Genomic DNA, 15,725 nt, shown 5'->3' with positions numbered 1-15,725 from the left:
TTCAAATGTTTACTTTGAACGCGTTTATTTGCGTGTCTAGTAAAAGGCTCGCACGCTTTTGTAATTAGGTTTCTGTGATAGAAATTGTGATATGCAAAATCAAATGTTCATCCAACTCACTTTGTTTACTTCACTTCATTTGTATTTAATTGTGTGTGATTTTTCGTAATTCTTACACATAATAATGACATTCTTATAGGAATTAGATTAAAAGTTTTTAATTATTTTTCTTTTTTTAATTGTAAGAAATACTAAATACTAGGTACAGTCACTGGAGTGGTTCTCACACAGCACAACATTTCATTTTGTATACCGTCCATACCAACAAGTGTACCAATTAACTGTCACTGATTCAAATCGAATATTAGATTCATCTGAGTCCCTAAACTTCTTAACTTCGTCCGCGGTTACACCCACACATATTATGTGTTCGGGAGTTTATTGAAATGAAAATACAATCTAAAATCAGTTTGAATCAATGACAGGGGCGATGGATCTGCTGTTGGATTACAACGGTAAATGGTGCTTTGTCAGTACGAAAATTATTATTGCCAGAACGTCATTCAGAATAATTACATGATCCAATGATCACGTGTCATGATCACTTAAAAGTTTATTGATTGAAGAGCAGGAGCGCTCGCTGATGTAATTGTGTCAATCCTCACACGTTTCAGTGATCGTTTGCGTAATGCAAGTTTACGTTCTGCTAGCAGATGAAATAATACGTAGCTCGTTCGGAATTGTCGTTTCGTTTAGTAAAGTTGCAGTAATTTACTCAAATTAGACACGAAAAACAAATTCTCCAGCTAGACGAGTTCGTAATCGGGCATGGAAATGATCTTTCTCTCAACTCTCTTTGGCAACTCGATGATAAGTGCTTTTTGATTTTTAAGGCACAAGCTTGTAACACACTTGGTTTACGGCATCCAATGACAATCTACACGTCTAGTGCCTGAAGCAGTTATCACTCGTTGGTATAAATAACTATTAATTCCCGGTAACATACTCAAAATTTCCCGCTAACCAAAAATGTAAAACTGATTTGGCGGTCCATATATTTACCGGTGCTTTGTTCATTTCACGGTATTCAATTTTTTAACGAAATTAGTACCTAGGTTACCAGGATACCGCATTATTTCCATGCCCGTACGTAATAAAACTGTTCGTCAACAAATCTCACTGCTCATCTAAATAGCAATGTAAAGTTAACGAAAAATTTCTTTTGTTTTCAGCCCTTTTCGCATTGTCTTAAAATGTCAAACTTGCATTTGCTACTAATTTTCTTTGATTCATTTCAATAGAGAAAAAGCAGCAAAAATGCAAGTTGACAGTTTATGACAATGTGAAACGCAAAACAAAGGAAATTTTTCGTTAACTTCAACATATAGCAATATAAGTGATTGCTGTAGATACACATAGCAATGCGAGTTTGACCGACAATTCTTTTGTTTTCAATCCTTTTCCAATTGTTTTGAAATGTCAAACATGCGAAAGCTACGCAATTGGGATGATTGAAATGAATCAATCGACCAAATTGCGTTTGACTTTTCAAAACAATTGAAAAATGATTGAAAACAAAAGAATTTTCGGTCAAACTAGCGTTGCTATGCGTAACTGCAGTTACATTTTAAAATTGTCTGAATCAACTTTCATCTACATTACCCAGTTCCCCCTTTATTCTCGTCAGAGACCATTTTCGACCAATTTTTTTATTTATTTCTTAAGTTGCACAATGTTGGATTTGAGTCATTTCGTATGGGCTGGGCAGCCTCTTTCTCAGGCTATTTCAACTATAAAAAATTCATCGATTCCGCATAATCCGCGCAAACAAAACCAAAATTGTTACCATCGTAACGACAATATTGTAACTTTCGCACTGACAAAAGGTTAATACAACCGTTATGAACCCGATAAATGATTTTTTGTTGATATCTTAACAGGTCAGTTGGACACATATTAAAATGTGATCTGTCTGTTAAACACATTGGAAAAAACAAAACAAAATTCGTCTCTGAATGGACGATTAATTCATTTATACGAATTATACTCAAATTGTGTTTTGTTTTCCAAATAAAAGAATAAAAATGTAGAAATGAAGAAGACAGCAGATCATTGCCAGCATCGCTTATACCATTTTGAACAAATTCTCACGTCGCAGCTCTCACCTGCTTTTGTTCATCATTGTATAATAGAAAATAGAAAATTGTTCGACCATATCATTCTTGGTTGCTTTTCGCACATTTAAAAATTCATTTTCGTTTTTTTTTTTTGAAATAACATTTTGCACCTAAACTTATGATCTATAAATATAACCATTTTGAATAGAATATTTTCTCTCATTTTCTTTTGTTTTGTTTTTCACACAAACAGCAAACGTTCATTTAATGTTTTTCCTTCAGAAGCACGTCAACTGAAGTCTGTTTTTTACTTACATAACTAAGCGTCGAAAAACTAATAGTCAAAGCTGTCATCGTCCATTGCGAACTCATCGGAACCGATGCCAGAATCAGTATGCAGTGAGCTATTAATGAGACAAATTTATTTATTTGGTTTCCGTTGGTTCACTCATCCATTTCCACACATACTTATTAGCTCGGCATGTGAAGAACACAATGCGCTTCTTCTTCTTGTTGTAGAAGAAATAATTGAACGACCATAAGCAGCCCGGCTCGCCGTACGGATCCGAATTCAGATCCGGATTGTAGCTGTAGATGTCGCAATCGTTCAATTCGATCTCGTCGTCAACGGATGACCAAAGTGCTTGCCGCAGATTCTGGTACTGATCTCCGGCTATTGCCGACAAATTAGCGTGAACCGAATTCATGATGCCGTGCAGTGATGGCTCTTTGCTGAACTCATGACTCTGTGAACGGTATTGGTGGGGGTTTTCGTTTGATTTTTATGATGATTTTAAATTCAACGAAAAACAACAAAAAAAACGACAAAAGTGAAAAAAGACTATCTTCGTTCAGTCTAACAATATGTACAAATCAAACGAAATCAATGCCTTCCTCACATTACATCCACGCCTGTTCTAGACATTTGTGGCCTCGGGTACTTATAGTGTTTTCCGATGCTTGTCACTGTGCTAGTAAATAAGCGTGAACCGTTTAGGCGGTACTTTACTACCACAATGAGAACAATAAAATGTACTTTCGTCTAGTCACTGGAACCCGTCTCCCAAATATTCTCTTGTCAACATGGATCGTGTGACAAAAAAAAAATTTCACAATTTTTCGGAACTTTTTCGGAATTTTTTCAGAATTTTCGGAATTTTCAGAATTAAAATTCTCTAAAGTAAGCCCTGCTAGAAGAAAATTGTTCTGGGATAGGTCAGTACAGCACACAATATGTAAATAAATGTTTTCTCGCAGAAACAACAACACCATTGTGATAGGGTAGATGTACCAGTAATTGGACATGTATGAGTCGTTTGACACCAATTGTCCTATTGTCCAAGAGGATGGGAAACGAGTCGATGGAATCAGATTGGTTCTTTGGCACAACGGTAGGACACTGGTGTGGGATGCCAATTGCACCAACACATACGCTCCCAGCAATTGGAAACACAGCACCAGAACAGCAGGAAAAACAATGGATGATAAGGCCAAGCAAAAGGAATCCAAATACAGAACGTTGGTTGATCGAACGCAATTATCATTTCGTACCATTCTCAGTAGGAACAATCGTGATGTCAGGACGCGATTAAATTTTTCGGCGAATTATGAAAGATGATCGAACTGAAGACAGATGAAACGATATCAAAATCTTTCCTCAAGCAGCGCATAAGTATGGCCACACAAAAAGACAATGTAGCTGTAATGGGAAGCTTGGAGCACAGTGACAACATGGAGGAGGTTTTTTATTTGTGATGTTGTAGGAAGTTTTGAACCAATTAATGGTGTCCGACGAATGGTACGTCTACCCTCCTATACAGATTGTAGTTTTTGTCGAAAAAATGCCTTGAAAATCGCTCGTAATTCAAAAAATTTTCATTTTCTTTTGAATGTTTTGTTTACGTCAAAATTTGTTCATTAGAATGGAGAATGTTATTGGTTTTTTTTCCAGTTGTATTTCTAATATGAACCCCCTCAGAAAAAAAAATTGGAAAGTTTTCAACAGTCAATTTCTATGACCTACGCTCAATACGGGGCTCAAACGATTAGCGCGTGATTGATAAATGTTTGCTGGCAGTACTCCAAGAAAATGTGCGTTAATGAACTTTTGATAATGTAAAGGTTAAACCAAATAGAGGACGTAGCAGACGCTGCGACACATTAGTCTCGTACGAAGCCGTAACACCGAAAATATCAAAGAAATTACAAAAATGACTGGTTACAACAATGTCGGTAACACAGTTGAACGAAAAACGTAAAATATTTAAATAGGGTGGCAGCACCAGTCACCGGACATATACCAGTAGTACCTATTGTTCTTTCATTGATAAAATTCGTTATGAATGAAAAAAACAGTTGGTGTTCGGTGACTGGTGCCGCCACTCTCCAAACAATGCAAAATGTCCATACCTTAGCATCGCTAAAATCGTAATCCGGCTCGAATGCGGCGTTCAACGTTGCAATCAAATAGAACAAAGTCTTCCGCGATATTGTGTCGCACAAAATGATACCTTCGTCGCCCGAATAGCTACCCTGACCGATATTCGGCGACAAGTCCATCAGTGTTTGTGGTGGCGACAGCGCCTGTAAATCATGCGGACCAACACCGCTAGTTTCGGCAAACCGTTTGTACAACGCCTTTTCAGCGCCGATCATTTTGCATGAATAGCTTTCGATGCGACCGTATATGGTGCACGTATTGTCACCGGTTTTGATGGAAAGTGCATTGTTGATTGCCTCGAATTGTGAACTCTCGAGTAGCTTCATTTTGTAGTGGACGTGTGTTGTGCGTTGTTACGAAGGTCAATGAAGAATAAATAAAAATTAAATTTTGTTGTTGTTGTTGTTGAATTAAACTAAGGTGCGTGCGGTTGCAAATTTTCAACTTAAAACTTATTCCAAATAATCTGAACGAACAATTTCTTTGTTAAACGATGCAAGGGGGTTGGTGATTCCTTAGTAGCTATAGTTAATATATATATTTATTGGCCTTGGACTGGATAAATATATATATTTTTCCCAATTTAATATCTGCAGCTAAAACCTATTATTTGATTGACAATAGCGGCTGTTTGCATCGGTACGCATATTATTCCCTGTTGAGCACCACCAATTCTAAACATTGTGGATGGATGAATGGCTGATCGTTTCTTTAATGCTATGTGAATGAAATTGTCGTTTTGGAGTTTATTGTCTCTAATCTTTGCGCACATTACACACTCAAATCAACCGTTTTGATTTTATTAGAACCGTTCACGAAATGCGACTGATATTAAATCGATAAGTTTTTCCCGATCACTAAAATCGAATCGAAAACCCAAGCGGGTATAATGTTAAATGATGTCACAAACACACAAAGAAAACTGTCTTTCTGAGCGATTGTAAATCGAAAAAAAAAATGTTTTGTTTATATTTCCACCATGAACAAAAATCAGATACGTTTCTGATTGGAAAATCGTTTGTTTTCGTTCTTCTTTTTTATTTATTTTGAAACACTCCCGTTACACTCTGCGCTTCACTCAAACTGAAAATATTTTGTTTTGTTTGAGTACACACAAACGGTATAATTACGCAAATGAAAAAGTTACAAAAAATTATTTCGGTTTAATTATGCAAATGGGCACAAATGAGAATTTTTTTTTCTTTCGACAATTCTGTCGGTGGCTACAAGTGTTCAGAATACATAATATCCTTGTTACTCATTATAAACAACTGTATTCGATATTTCGATCAAACCAAATTTATTCACTTCAATTTTATGTAACTGTTGTTGATGAAGAAGTCACCTTGTTGTTGTGTTTTCCAAATATTTTTTTTTCTCACTGAGTCTCACAAGATAAATATAATGGCGGAGTCTTTATAAATATAGATATGGTGTAGTAGCTGGGTAGAAAACATTAGCTGACATTTAAGAAAAAATGACGTCAAATTGACAGCATAATTGTATTAGATGGTTTACAATGTCAGATTGATGTATGACATTTTTGGCGCCAATTGATTCAACTCAATGAAAGTGAAAGACCATAATTCACGCTGTAAGTGCGCCTTCCATTTCAAAACATACCGCATAGCAACTCATTTTCACGCTTACTGTGGATTTACATAGCAACGTAAAAGTGACAGATGCAAAAATTTTCTCATACGGCAACTCGAAATTTCATTCATAATTTTAATTTTATGAATGAAATTTCGGGTTGCAGTATTTAAAAAACATTGCATCTGTCACTTTTACGTTGCTATGTAAATCCACGGTTACTGACTTAAATTCGGAGGTGTAATTACGCATCTGTCACATTTACATTGCTCTCTGAATGGCCGTTTTTTTTTGTGTCAACTCTCAGTTAAAAATATTTACATTTTTGGCGCACTTCAAAAGTGGTACTTAACTTCCAATAAGGATGGGATCGGACGGATCGTTTTTTTCTCGATTTTTTTTTGTCAAATATCCGCAGAAACACGAAAAATATGGAACTCGTATAGAGACATTAAGGTGGATCGCCTATTCAGCCATGAGTGGTACTTTAAAAAGTGTACTGAAACTGAACAGTGTATCAAACAAAGTTTAACACTGTGATAAAATTGGGAAACAATCTTCATACAAAATAGTGTCTATTTGGCAGCTGTCACTCGAAGCACTTTTGCTTGAAGTGTCTTAATCTTAAAAAATTACGTTTTGGAAGAAACGCTTTAGTTTAAATATTTGTGCGTTTTCGGTGAGAAAAATTAGTGCGAAAGTAACCATCTTTCAGGAGCTTTATAATAACATCATTAGTTAGAGGTGTGTCACATTCCTTATTTTCATTGATAAAACATCGAAATTTTTTGAATGTGTACGCCCATAAATATCTTTGGGCTCACGCTTTTATTCTCTCAGCTAAACTAAGGCACCAATTAAGGTTCGAAGCAGGGCCTATTATGTGGAATAAAATTAGCAGAATTTTTCTGAATTTAATTCTAGGCCTTGGTTGGTAGACACAGACTGTAATCGCTAATGGTGACGCCTGACTTTAACAAAGAAAATGTTATCAAAAAGGCCCATTTTTGAATTTTTAAATTCCAATCGTCATTTGGGACCACTATACGAAATTGATAATGCATATGCACAATAGACTGATATGAGCATAGACTTCCAAAGTCCAGGTAGTTATAACCTGCCTTATATTTACTGAGTACTTGTCATTGCATATTTTCATATAAACTTTTGACATATCCCCCAGGGCAGGTTAAAATAACTGGTCTGAATTACTTTTCCTTCTATCTCATCATATCAGTTGTATCAGTTTATGAAAATAAGTTTAGTACATCCGAAGATGTTTTCTTCGAAATGAGAAGAATTAGTCGCCCCACATGGTCCCCATCTTCACGATTCTGCAACAGTCGGAGGCTTCTCTTTCCGTCTAATACTGACTAGGCACATCGCAGGTGTCAGTCACATTTTCACTTAGTAAATTACACAGTCGACAAAGAGTTGATGGTCTTCGCTTTAAAGATTGAGTCGAAGAAATTTAATTTGTTGTAAAATTATCGATAGCGTCTGAAACGAATTGGAATTACTCTAGTCATTGCTTCCTCTAGCTTTGAAGTTTACACGAGTGCGAAATATTAAAAATGAATTATTCCACCGGTCTGTTCAAGCTCCAAAATCTGTTTTAAGGACACTGCAGTCGACGTCAGTGAAATTTAGTCAGAGCCGGATTATAAGGCGGGCGCTGAGAAAGTAAGACTAAAGTACACAAGCAAAATATACACCAATCAGAGTGAGGTTTAGATCTCGGTTTTGATACAGTGTTCTTGCTCAGTTATTATCGATTTACGTCATTTTTTTCTGTATAAATGGAATTCGTTTAAAAACGGTCCTCTTGAAATCGGACGCATTTATATGTGCCTAGATAGGTAATAATCCATAGAAGCCAAAACTATTTTTTTTTTAAGTACTCAACTCTTGTGCACTGCACAGTGCAGTGGTATAACTGATCGAATACTGAAAACATTCCTTTTTCTTGTGGAGGTATCTACATATACATGAAACGTACAAGGTCGTGTGAAGTGGCATTACAAAGGTAATTGCATGCACTTTCAGGGCAAATGAGGTCTCATTTGGTTTAAACTTTATTTGAACTGAGATATGAACGGCTGGAAAAATGCTTAAAATTTGACTACACCGGTGAACATCTGATGGTTACTATGCTGTTGCTGTGGCTGTTGCTACTGGTCTTAGCTTTCCAATGACACCAAACATGCATGGGTTGTGACATGATGAATGTCCCTTTGAACTTCAAAGTTTGAAGTATAAATCGGAGACTCAGTTAATCTACTCGATTATTTCCTGGAATTGTCAAAATTTTATCAAAAAATATTTTTTCTGTGGCAGTAACAGCTGCTGACTTACGTTTGCGATATCAGCGAACATCAACAAATGTAAAACTGTTTCAAGTAACAAATTCTGTTCACAATTACCTTTCCATTGACATGTATCTGGACAAAAGAACATTTTCAAAATTTTTTTGTCGCCATTCGAAAGAGCTTATTTACCGCGTCTAGAATCAATCTGGACTGGCTGGTTCAGTCACTTTGTCAAGGATATATCACTCTTCGAAAATGGTGAAATTTTGATTTTCAACAGTTATTGCTCCGAGAGCAAATTACCGAAAGCATAATATTTTTTACACAGTATTTATATCTTAGAATTTTTTCCTCTACCGATCCCCATTAAAATTTGTGCTCAGGCTGTGCCTGACTGCTTGTGGTAGCGCATCCACTGGATCTCAGAAACGGCTCAGGGGTTCGGGCTAATTTTTTCCTGTGTGATGTTCTTGTCCATCACTCATTATAAATATGAAAAAAAAAAAAAATTATTGGTGGTCTGTGGTCCCTATTTAATCTCGTTTCAAACCAACCGTGGTTTTCGATCAGCTTCCGCTGTTGAGGATTGAGGATTTTTAATAAAAATAGTTTTGCCTTCTATGGGCACGTCTGGTAGGACTGTTTTCAAAAGAATTCGGGTATTAAATGAGTTGCAAGCAATAAACCTCGCGGGAGACAAATAACAAAGAAAAACGTTTGATCACCGAAAAATCGGGTAATATGTTGAGATCATTTTTCACTAAGTCGAGCTAGTGAACCAAAAAAAAATCGCTCGCTCCGCTCGCAACTCTACGTCAGGCCTCTCACTCTAAATTTGGACTCCCTATTAAGGAATTAAGGAGGTTTTAGCACAAAAATAAGGAGAAATAAGGAAATTGTTTATTGGAATTAAGGAAAAATGAGGAGAAATTTTTCGATAAAAATCGAAATTATTCTAATGCTCAAAACAAACGAGGCATTGAGAACGTGTTTTGATCCTATTTTTCATGACGAAATTTTCGAAACTGTCAAATGAAGTTAGAACTTTTTCTATTCAAAATCGCGATTGCTGCATCTGTCAATGAAAACTAGGACCAAAACACGTTTTCAATGCCTCGTTTGTTTTGAGCATAAGATACAGCAATTAACATCGGAAGTCCGCCTCAATTTTATTTTGACGTATCGTTTTTGTAAGGTTGTATCGTAAAATTCACTTTTATCAAGATGAAAATTTGAATATTTTGGACGAGCTTAAGGCTTGAATTAGATTCTTAGCAAAGCTTAGCTTAGCTTTACCAATTATCACTGTAAGTGCGCTTTAAAATTCAAAATAAAACGAATCACTGTTTATTTTGACGTACCTATCGTTTTTGTAGGGTGGCAGTTTTCAATCAGTTTTCGATGCGAATTTTTTTTTGAAATTTAAGACGTACTTACGGCGGAAATTCTAACTTGACTCCATCCTCAAGTTTAAAAACTTGCTGGATTAGATTTTGATCTCGTTAACTGCAAAAGCTGTTCTTTCCCGTTCGAATTTCTAAATAATAAATTGGTGAAAGTATAAACGTGTAAATTTGAAAGAAGTAAGTGTAAATGAGGCTAAAACCTAGAATTGTTTGTTATAAGGACCAAAGCACCTAGCAGGGTAATAGAGGTTTTTACACGTCAAATAGAGTAGTTTTTTGATACCAATAATACCATTAGCAGCCTTAATGGTAGTTTTGCAATGACATTATGAAAAAAAAGGAATGGAAATATTCGCATACTTCGATTAAAGTACTACTCTATTTTTTTCTATTACCCTGCTAGGTGCTTTGTAAGGACGCATGTCTGAGACAATGTTAAGGGTGATTTATATATTAAATCAAATAGTTCTACTCGAGACTCTCGAGCCGGAAGGTGGCGTGGAACCACAAAAATATAATGTTAAACCAGTCGTGTTGATCATGAGCTACGACACCACCTTTTTATTAGAGTTCTTTTTGTTAAATAATAAAAATTGTGATTTTTGCCGCGCATCGAATTTTTCTTCTTAATTTTGATTTCCGTCGTTGAAATTTGCGAAAAATAAGGAAAATAAGGATTTTTTAATAAAATAAGGAGGAATAAGGAGGTTTATAAAAAAATAAGGAAAAATAAGGAAATAAGGAGGTGTGAGAGGCCTGCTCTACGTTCATTTGTATCACAAGAAATCCAAGTAGAAAAATTCACAAGCAAACATAATTTAGACAACTTTTCTTAAAATTTAATTTCATTTTGTTTCAAAATTGATAAATTTCGTGTTTCACATTTTTGAGCGGCGCTGTAATCTTACGGCCCAGGTAGAGGTGGGCGCCGGTCTATATTTTTCGGCGGCGGCTGTATATTTTTTTAAAGTATCGGCGGCGGCTGTAATCGGCTGAGCCGACTTTCCAAAATTCGGCGGCGACGTACGTCAAAATATTTATCAGCGGCGGCGGCGAACTCGGCGCTCAGGGGAAAAAAATTTCTAGAAAAAATTCGTTCTAAAATTTTACATTTGTTTTCTTTAAGAGTGTTTTCTTTATAAGATAGTGTAAATTATAGCTTTACTTTAGCTTCACTCTCGTTGAGATTGTATTCTATTAGTAGAAGGTGGCGAGCCAAGTCATAGATTTCAACCTAGTGATAAGCTCCAACCATAAGGAGAGTACTCGTTTCCAAGCCTTATTGGGTACACCGTAAAGGAGAATATTGTTAAAGGGGAGGACTCTTAGTGAAGAAATTTGAGACAGACTACTGTTTTGCCAAACGAGCAGTCTGCAATCATCTTTGTTACACGTCTGTCCATGGCAAAAAGACTGTTTCATCATATGTCGGTTGTGCCATTGAGACAGTATGTAGTTGTAGTCATGCGTGTCGAGTAAATAGTTCGCAAGACTAGAACAAATGAAGGACAATCGTCCGAAATGGCAAACTAACGAAGGCTTTGTTTTATCTTACATCACTATGTGCTAAGAGTAATTATACCTAGAGAGGAAATCTCAAACAAAATTACGTAAAATATGTTGTCCCAACATAGAATGCGAAATTTTTATTGGTATGTGTTTGCCCACTTAATTAAGTGGGCAAATTGTACTATCAAAAGTGTCAAAGCATACATGTGTTGGTGTAAAGTCATACGAAATGTGTATCTTTTACAAACAAATGTCGGGACCACATTTCGTCGTACGAATAAATTAAGATTGGCTCACCTAGTTTGTGTATATTACGTAGGTGGAAGCACGGGGTTTCAGGGAGTTTCGAACATTTAGTTTTTTCATGTTGCAGATATTGCAGTGTCAAATTCTGTCCAAGATGTGACATATTTGCAAGGTATTGGCCTTTTTCACAAAGTATAATCAGCGTAACCTTCGTAAAAAGAATCTTGAATCTGACAAGAGCACGTGTGCCAACGTGTAAAAAACAAATGTTCAAAACCCCCTGCTGAACCGTGGCGATCCTCTTGTCAAACGGACAGTACATAAACAAATTCCATCATTTATTTCCTCTCTAGGCATAATTACTCTTAGACTATGCGAATCAATGAGTGTGTTGTAGATTGCTAGAGAAAAACACAAAAACCATCGATGACGAGAAAACACAAAATTGGTCTGAATTCATAAACGGCGCAGGATATGGAAAGAAACATGAAAAGTAAATGATTCAGAAACGTTGAAAACTCATAAATACACTTTATGAAATATTTCATAATCATTAGTTTGTGTTTTGATTATAAAATGAAATCGTAATAATGACAAATTGCGCCGAAAATTGATTAAAAAAACTAGGCGGCGGCGTAGTATTTTTATGATACTGGCGGCGGCGCGATCGGGCCAGCTGAAGCCAATCTTTAGCCCCGTACGAAGTATAAAGGGGCTTATAGGATTTATAGGATTACGCTGCCGTGTGTAATTGATGGAATTCGAAGTAGACGGTAAGCGCAAAGTGTTTGCCTATGTTCATAGATGACGAATCCGCAATAAAGATTTTATCTGTCCGTCTGTCTGTCACGTCAATATCTTGAGTAAATCAAATCCGATTTCAAAAATTTTTTTCCCTTGAAAGATAGTCGAAATAGTGAGGCTAAGTTCAAAGATGGGCATATTCGGGTCGGCCCTTCGTGAGTTAGGGCCACCTAAGTGATTTAAAGTCTTTTGGTGATATTTATGGCAAAATAAACGATGGAAATGTAAATGCAACGGCAAATGATAGGTATTGTCAATACCAATCGAGGAAAAAAAAGTTTTTCAAAATCAGGTGAGTGGACCGTCAGTTAGGGCCTTAGAAGTGAAAGGCTACTCGGCCCTATGTGTATTTTGCATATAAGTCGTGTTTGATCCGTTTTTCCTAATTTTTGTTTCATTTAAAAGGTAATCGAACACCGAACAGAATGTTGTTGAAAAAAAAAAAAATTTGGGTCCTTGGACTAAGGCCGCTACTAGGGCCCTATGTGTATTTTACATAGAACTCGAGTAAATTTAATCCGTTTTTCGTAATTTTTGTAACATTTGAAAGGTAATCGAAGGTCGAATAGAATGTTGTTGAAAACAATTTTAAATTTGGGTCCTCGGACTGAGGTTGATACTAGGCCCTATGTGTATTTATACTCAATAAATTAAAATTTTAGGGCTATCTGAAATTTTTGTTTTATTTGAAAGGAACGTCGTGCGGGGCTTCGTAATTGTGCTATGCGCAATTTCTAAGATGTACACATTTCATAATAATTTTACTTTAACTACACTAACGGCCGCAATAGGCTTACGGTCAAAGTAGGGTGACAGACGCACTAGGGTCACGTACGCAATAAATATACGGTTTTGTTCTGATGGCTCGTTTTATTAAACACTGACGACCACTTAACTGTCAGAAGGAATTGCAAATAACGGGCTCTTCCGTAAGGCAAACACTATCAACTGATATACCGATGCAAAGAGAGCTATTTTCGTAAAGATGTGTGTGTGTTTGCCGATGTACGGCAAAAATAATATGCGTGTGTCTGAGACACTGTGTCTCATTCTTTTCCATTGTGTTAAAATGGAAAAATACCGTACAGCGACAAAAATATACAGCGGAACTGCGGAACTAAGTGAATCCTCTCCTTGCATCGATCTATTGGTTCAAGCTCTCAACTCTCAAGTGTGATATAAGGCAAAAGGCGTTGTTTGATTTGGTTGCTGATCCTCCTTAGCTCTCTGCTCTCGCCTTATTACGTTTGTGACAGCAAGTAAATAAAATTCGATCAGCAGAACTAGTTCAAATGTATCGAATGTATATTCATACCTTACTTAGAACGCCTCAGCTGATTGCTGATAAAACAATTTCATTTCATTCTTTTTAACGTAGTTTTAACGTACTTAGGGCCACTATAATTTCTTAGTCTTCGATCGATCTTTTAATTGTAACTGATTTCCCGATGGCTGTCCCGCATTCTGGTAGAGACTGCAGATTGAGAATTGGAAAATTGGTTACTTTACGAACTATCAAGCAAGAAACGATTCACATACTCAGGCCATCGTTGTCGTCGTCTAGCTTTGTCGTCTTCAATTTGACGTCGAACGCGTTCCAGCGCCAAACGCTCCTCCTCCACTTCCTTGAGCCGTTTCTCTATTTCTTCCTTTCGCCTTTTCTCTTCGACCCGACGATTTTCGTCGTCATTCTTTGTGTCGCGATACTGCTGGAGATCGCACCATTTCTCGACTTGTGTGGTAATCAACACGGCCGACGGCACTAAGTTCAATTCATCCAGAGATTTCGCGTATTCCTCGGAGGTAAAGATTTTCTTCGGGAAATTCGTCATCAATCGGAATTCTTCGGCAACCACTGATCGAGTCCACAGTAACACATCGTTGAGCCGGTCACTGGCATTGAATGTCTTCGATATTTGCTTGCCATTGAGTAGACGAATGAGTATGCGTGTTGTTTGGTTAGAATTGGTTGAGGTATTGGATGATCCAGATTTTCCGTTACTAGCTAGTGCATCACTAGGTACATTTTCGCTGATTTAAAGACATTTAAATAGAATACTGAGTGCTGAGTCAAAGTCTTACTGTGATGCTTGGTGATGCGTTGCTTCTTCGAAATGAGAATCGGTCGGCTTCACTATTGTACAATTGTCGATAATGGACATCCACTCCAATGCCAATTCAATGCCGGCATTGCCTGTTTCAGTTAAAGCTTGCTCCCTAAATCATTGATGAATTTAGGAATCACTTTACAGCTCAGAATGATTCTATAATTCGAGTCTAACACTTACGCTCTCTCTTTGGAAAATCCCATTGAAATCAGCATATCAAGTTCTGACATTTTGCACTTGAATGCAGCTTTTTTTATAATGTCTATCGTTGGTCAATCAACAATTGAATGCAAACAGAAACTGGTTTTGACAGAGTCAAAACGCATATCGGGGATTCCCACGTCCCACCAATGAAAAGTTGGTAAAATAACGAATTCGTCAAATATTAAAATTTTTGCCAAAGATCGTTTTGGAATATTTAGACCAAGTTTCATTACACGGAAAATAAACAAATTTGAACTCCAATCAAAAGATACCAATTTTGTCAAGTCATGTATATTTCATCAAAGTGCAAAAATAGCAAATTGAAAGAAGAAAAAATCAACAATTTCGAAAACTATAGACACTTTGGTATGTAAACGCGGACGTAACACCGTTAAAACGATTTCGTTAACTGAACAGCTGATAAATCCTAAAAACAAAGAATCGCTTCAAGCGGAGTGCAGGTGTCAAAAAAACATTTTCAGATATTTTGAATATTTTTCTTCCGAATGTCAGTCAATTGATCGTCCAGTTATTTTTTCAGACACTCAATTTTCAACCACAACGATTTCGGTTGTAAATATTTTTCGTTGACGTTTGACAATTGCCTAAAATCGATTTATTATTGTGGGTTGTATGGAACAACTTTCAAGTGGATGTGTAGTCCCGTAAGAAGTACTGAGGGCTATTAGATTTAACATGCCATTTGTAACGCATCTCTTCTGAATTTTGTTTTTCCCTGAAAGGTAATCATAGTAGTTCGAAGATAAGTTCATTTAGGTCTGTCCTCCTGAGCCTTGGTATCTATTTTAGGGCTCTAAATGGTTTTTGTTAATTCACACCCGGCTTCAGAATTTCAATTTTGGATGCCAAATAAATTTTAACAATATGACAATATCTAACTCAACGGTTTGTCACATTTTATAGAGTGTTTAAGTTAGAGAGATGGCGAAACGACAACCTATTGTTCTGTCTCGGGGACCGCTTCACTC

The 15,725-nt window shown here is 36.6% G+C and overlaps 2 protein-coding genes across 3 annotated transcripts; both read right to left on the bottom strand.

The window, feature by feature from the left end:
- Positions 1 to 165: 165 nt before the first annotated feature.
- Positions 166 to 6,025, bottom strand: LOC119071585 (repressor of RNA polymerase III transcription MAF1 homolog). Its single transcript, XM_037176531.1, has 3 exons — positions 4,527 to 6,025; positions 2,586 to 2,863; positions 166 to 2,521 (listed from the first exon to the last, which is right to left on the bottom strand). The coding sequence occupies exons 1-3, from the start codon at positions 4,881 to 4,883 to the stop codon at positions 2,452 to 2,454; spliced, it is 705 nt and encodes a 234-aa protein (XP_037032426.1). The 5' UTR covers positions 4,884 to 6,025; the 3' UTR covers positions 166 to 2,451.
- Positions 6,026 to 13,711: 7,686 nt separating this feature from the next.
- LOC119071582 (UBX domain-containing protein 1-A-like) lies at positions 13,712 to 15,396 on the bottom strand. 2 transcript variants are annotated; one of them, XM_037176528.1, is made up of 4 exons: positions 14,713 to 15,396; positions 14,507 to 14,641; positions 13,964 to 14,455; positions 13,712 to 13,898 (listed from the first exon to the last, which is right to left on the bottom strand). In XM_037176528.1, the coding sequence occupies exons 1-4, from the start codon at positions 14,760 to 14,762 to the stop codon at positions 13,823 to 13,825; spliced, it is 753 nt and encodes a 250-aa protein (XP_037032423.1). In that variant the 5' UTR covers positions 14,763 to 15,396; the 3' UTR covers positions 13,712 to 13,822. The 2 variants fall into 2 exon arrangements, with proteins under 2 accessions (XP_037032423.1, XP_037032424.1); XM_037176529.1 differs by having other exon boundaries at positions 13,964 to 14,440; positions 14,713 to 15,394.
- Positions 15,397 to 15,725: the final 329 nt, after the last annotated feature.

The sequence above is a fragment of the Bradysia coprophila genome, assembly GCF_014529535.1.
Source record: "Bradysia coprophila strain Holo2 chromosome IV unlocalized genomic scaffold, BU_Bcop_v1 contig_5, whole genome shotgun sequence".
NCBI lineage: Eukaryota > Metazoa > Arthropoda > Insecta > Diptera > Sciaridae > Bradysia > Bradysia coprophila.
The sequence above is the reverse complement of the archived record's forward strand: the minus strand, read 5'-3'. Positions and strand labels throughout refer to the sequence as shown.

Excerpts from the sequence above, each read along its gene's own strand:
- LOC119071585 (XM_037176531.1), bottom strand. The coding sequence starts at position 4,883 with ATGAAGCTACTCGAGAGTTCACAATTCGAGGCAATCAACAATGCACTT. Across the intron at positions 2,864-4,526 it reads ACGATTTTAGCGATGCTAAG|AGTCATGAGTTCAGCAAAGA; the intron begins GTATGGACATTT and ends TACCGTTCACAG. Across the intron at positions 2,522-2,585 it reads TTCACATGCCGAGCTAATAA|CTCACTGCATACTGATTCTG; the intron begins GTATGTGTGGAA and ends TCTCATTAATAG.
- LOC119071582 (XM_037176528.1), bottom strand. The coding sequence starts at position 14,762 with ATGTCAGAACTTGATATGCTGATTTCAATGGGATTTTCCAAAGAGAGA. Across the intron at positions 14,456-14,506 it reads ACGCATCACCAAGCATCACA|CGAAAATGTACCTAGTGATG; the intron begins GTAAGACTTTGA and ends TCTTTAAATCAG. Across the intron at positions 13,899-13,963 it reads CGACGACAACGATGGCCTGA|TCTCTACCAGAATGCGGGAC; the intron begins GTATGTGAATCG and ends CTCAATCTGCAG.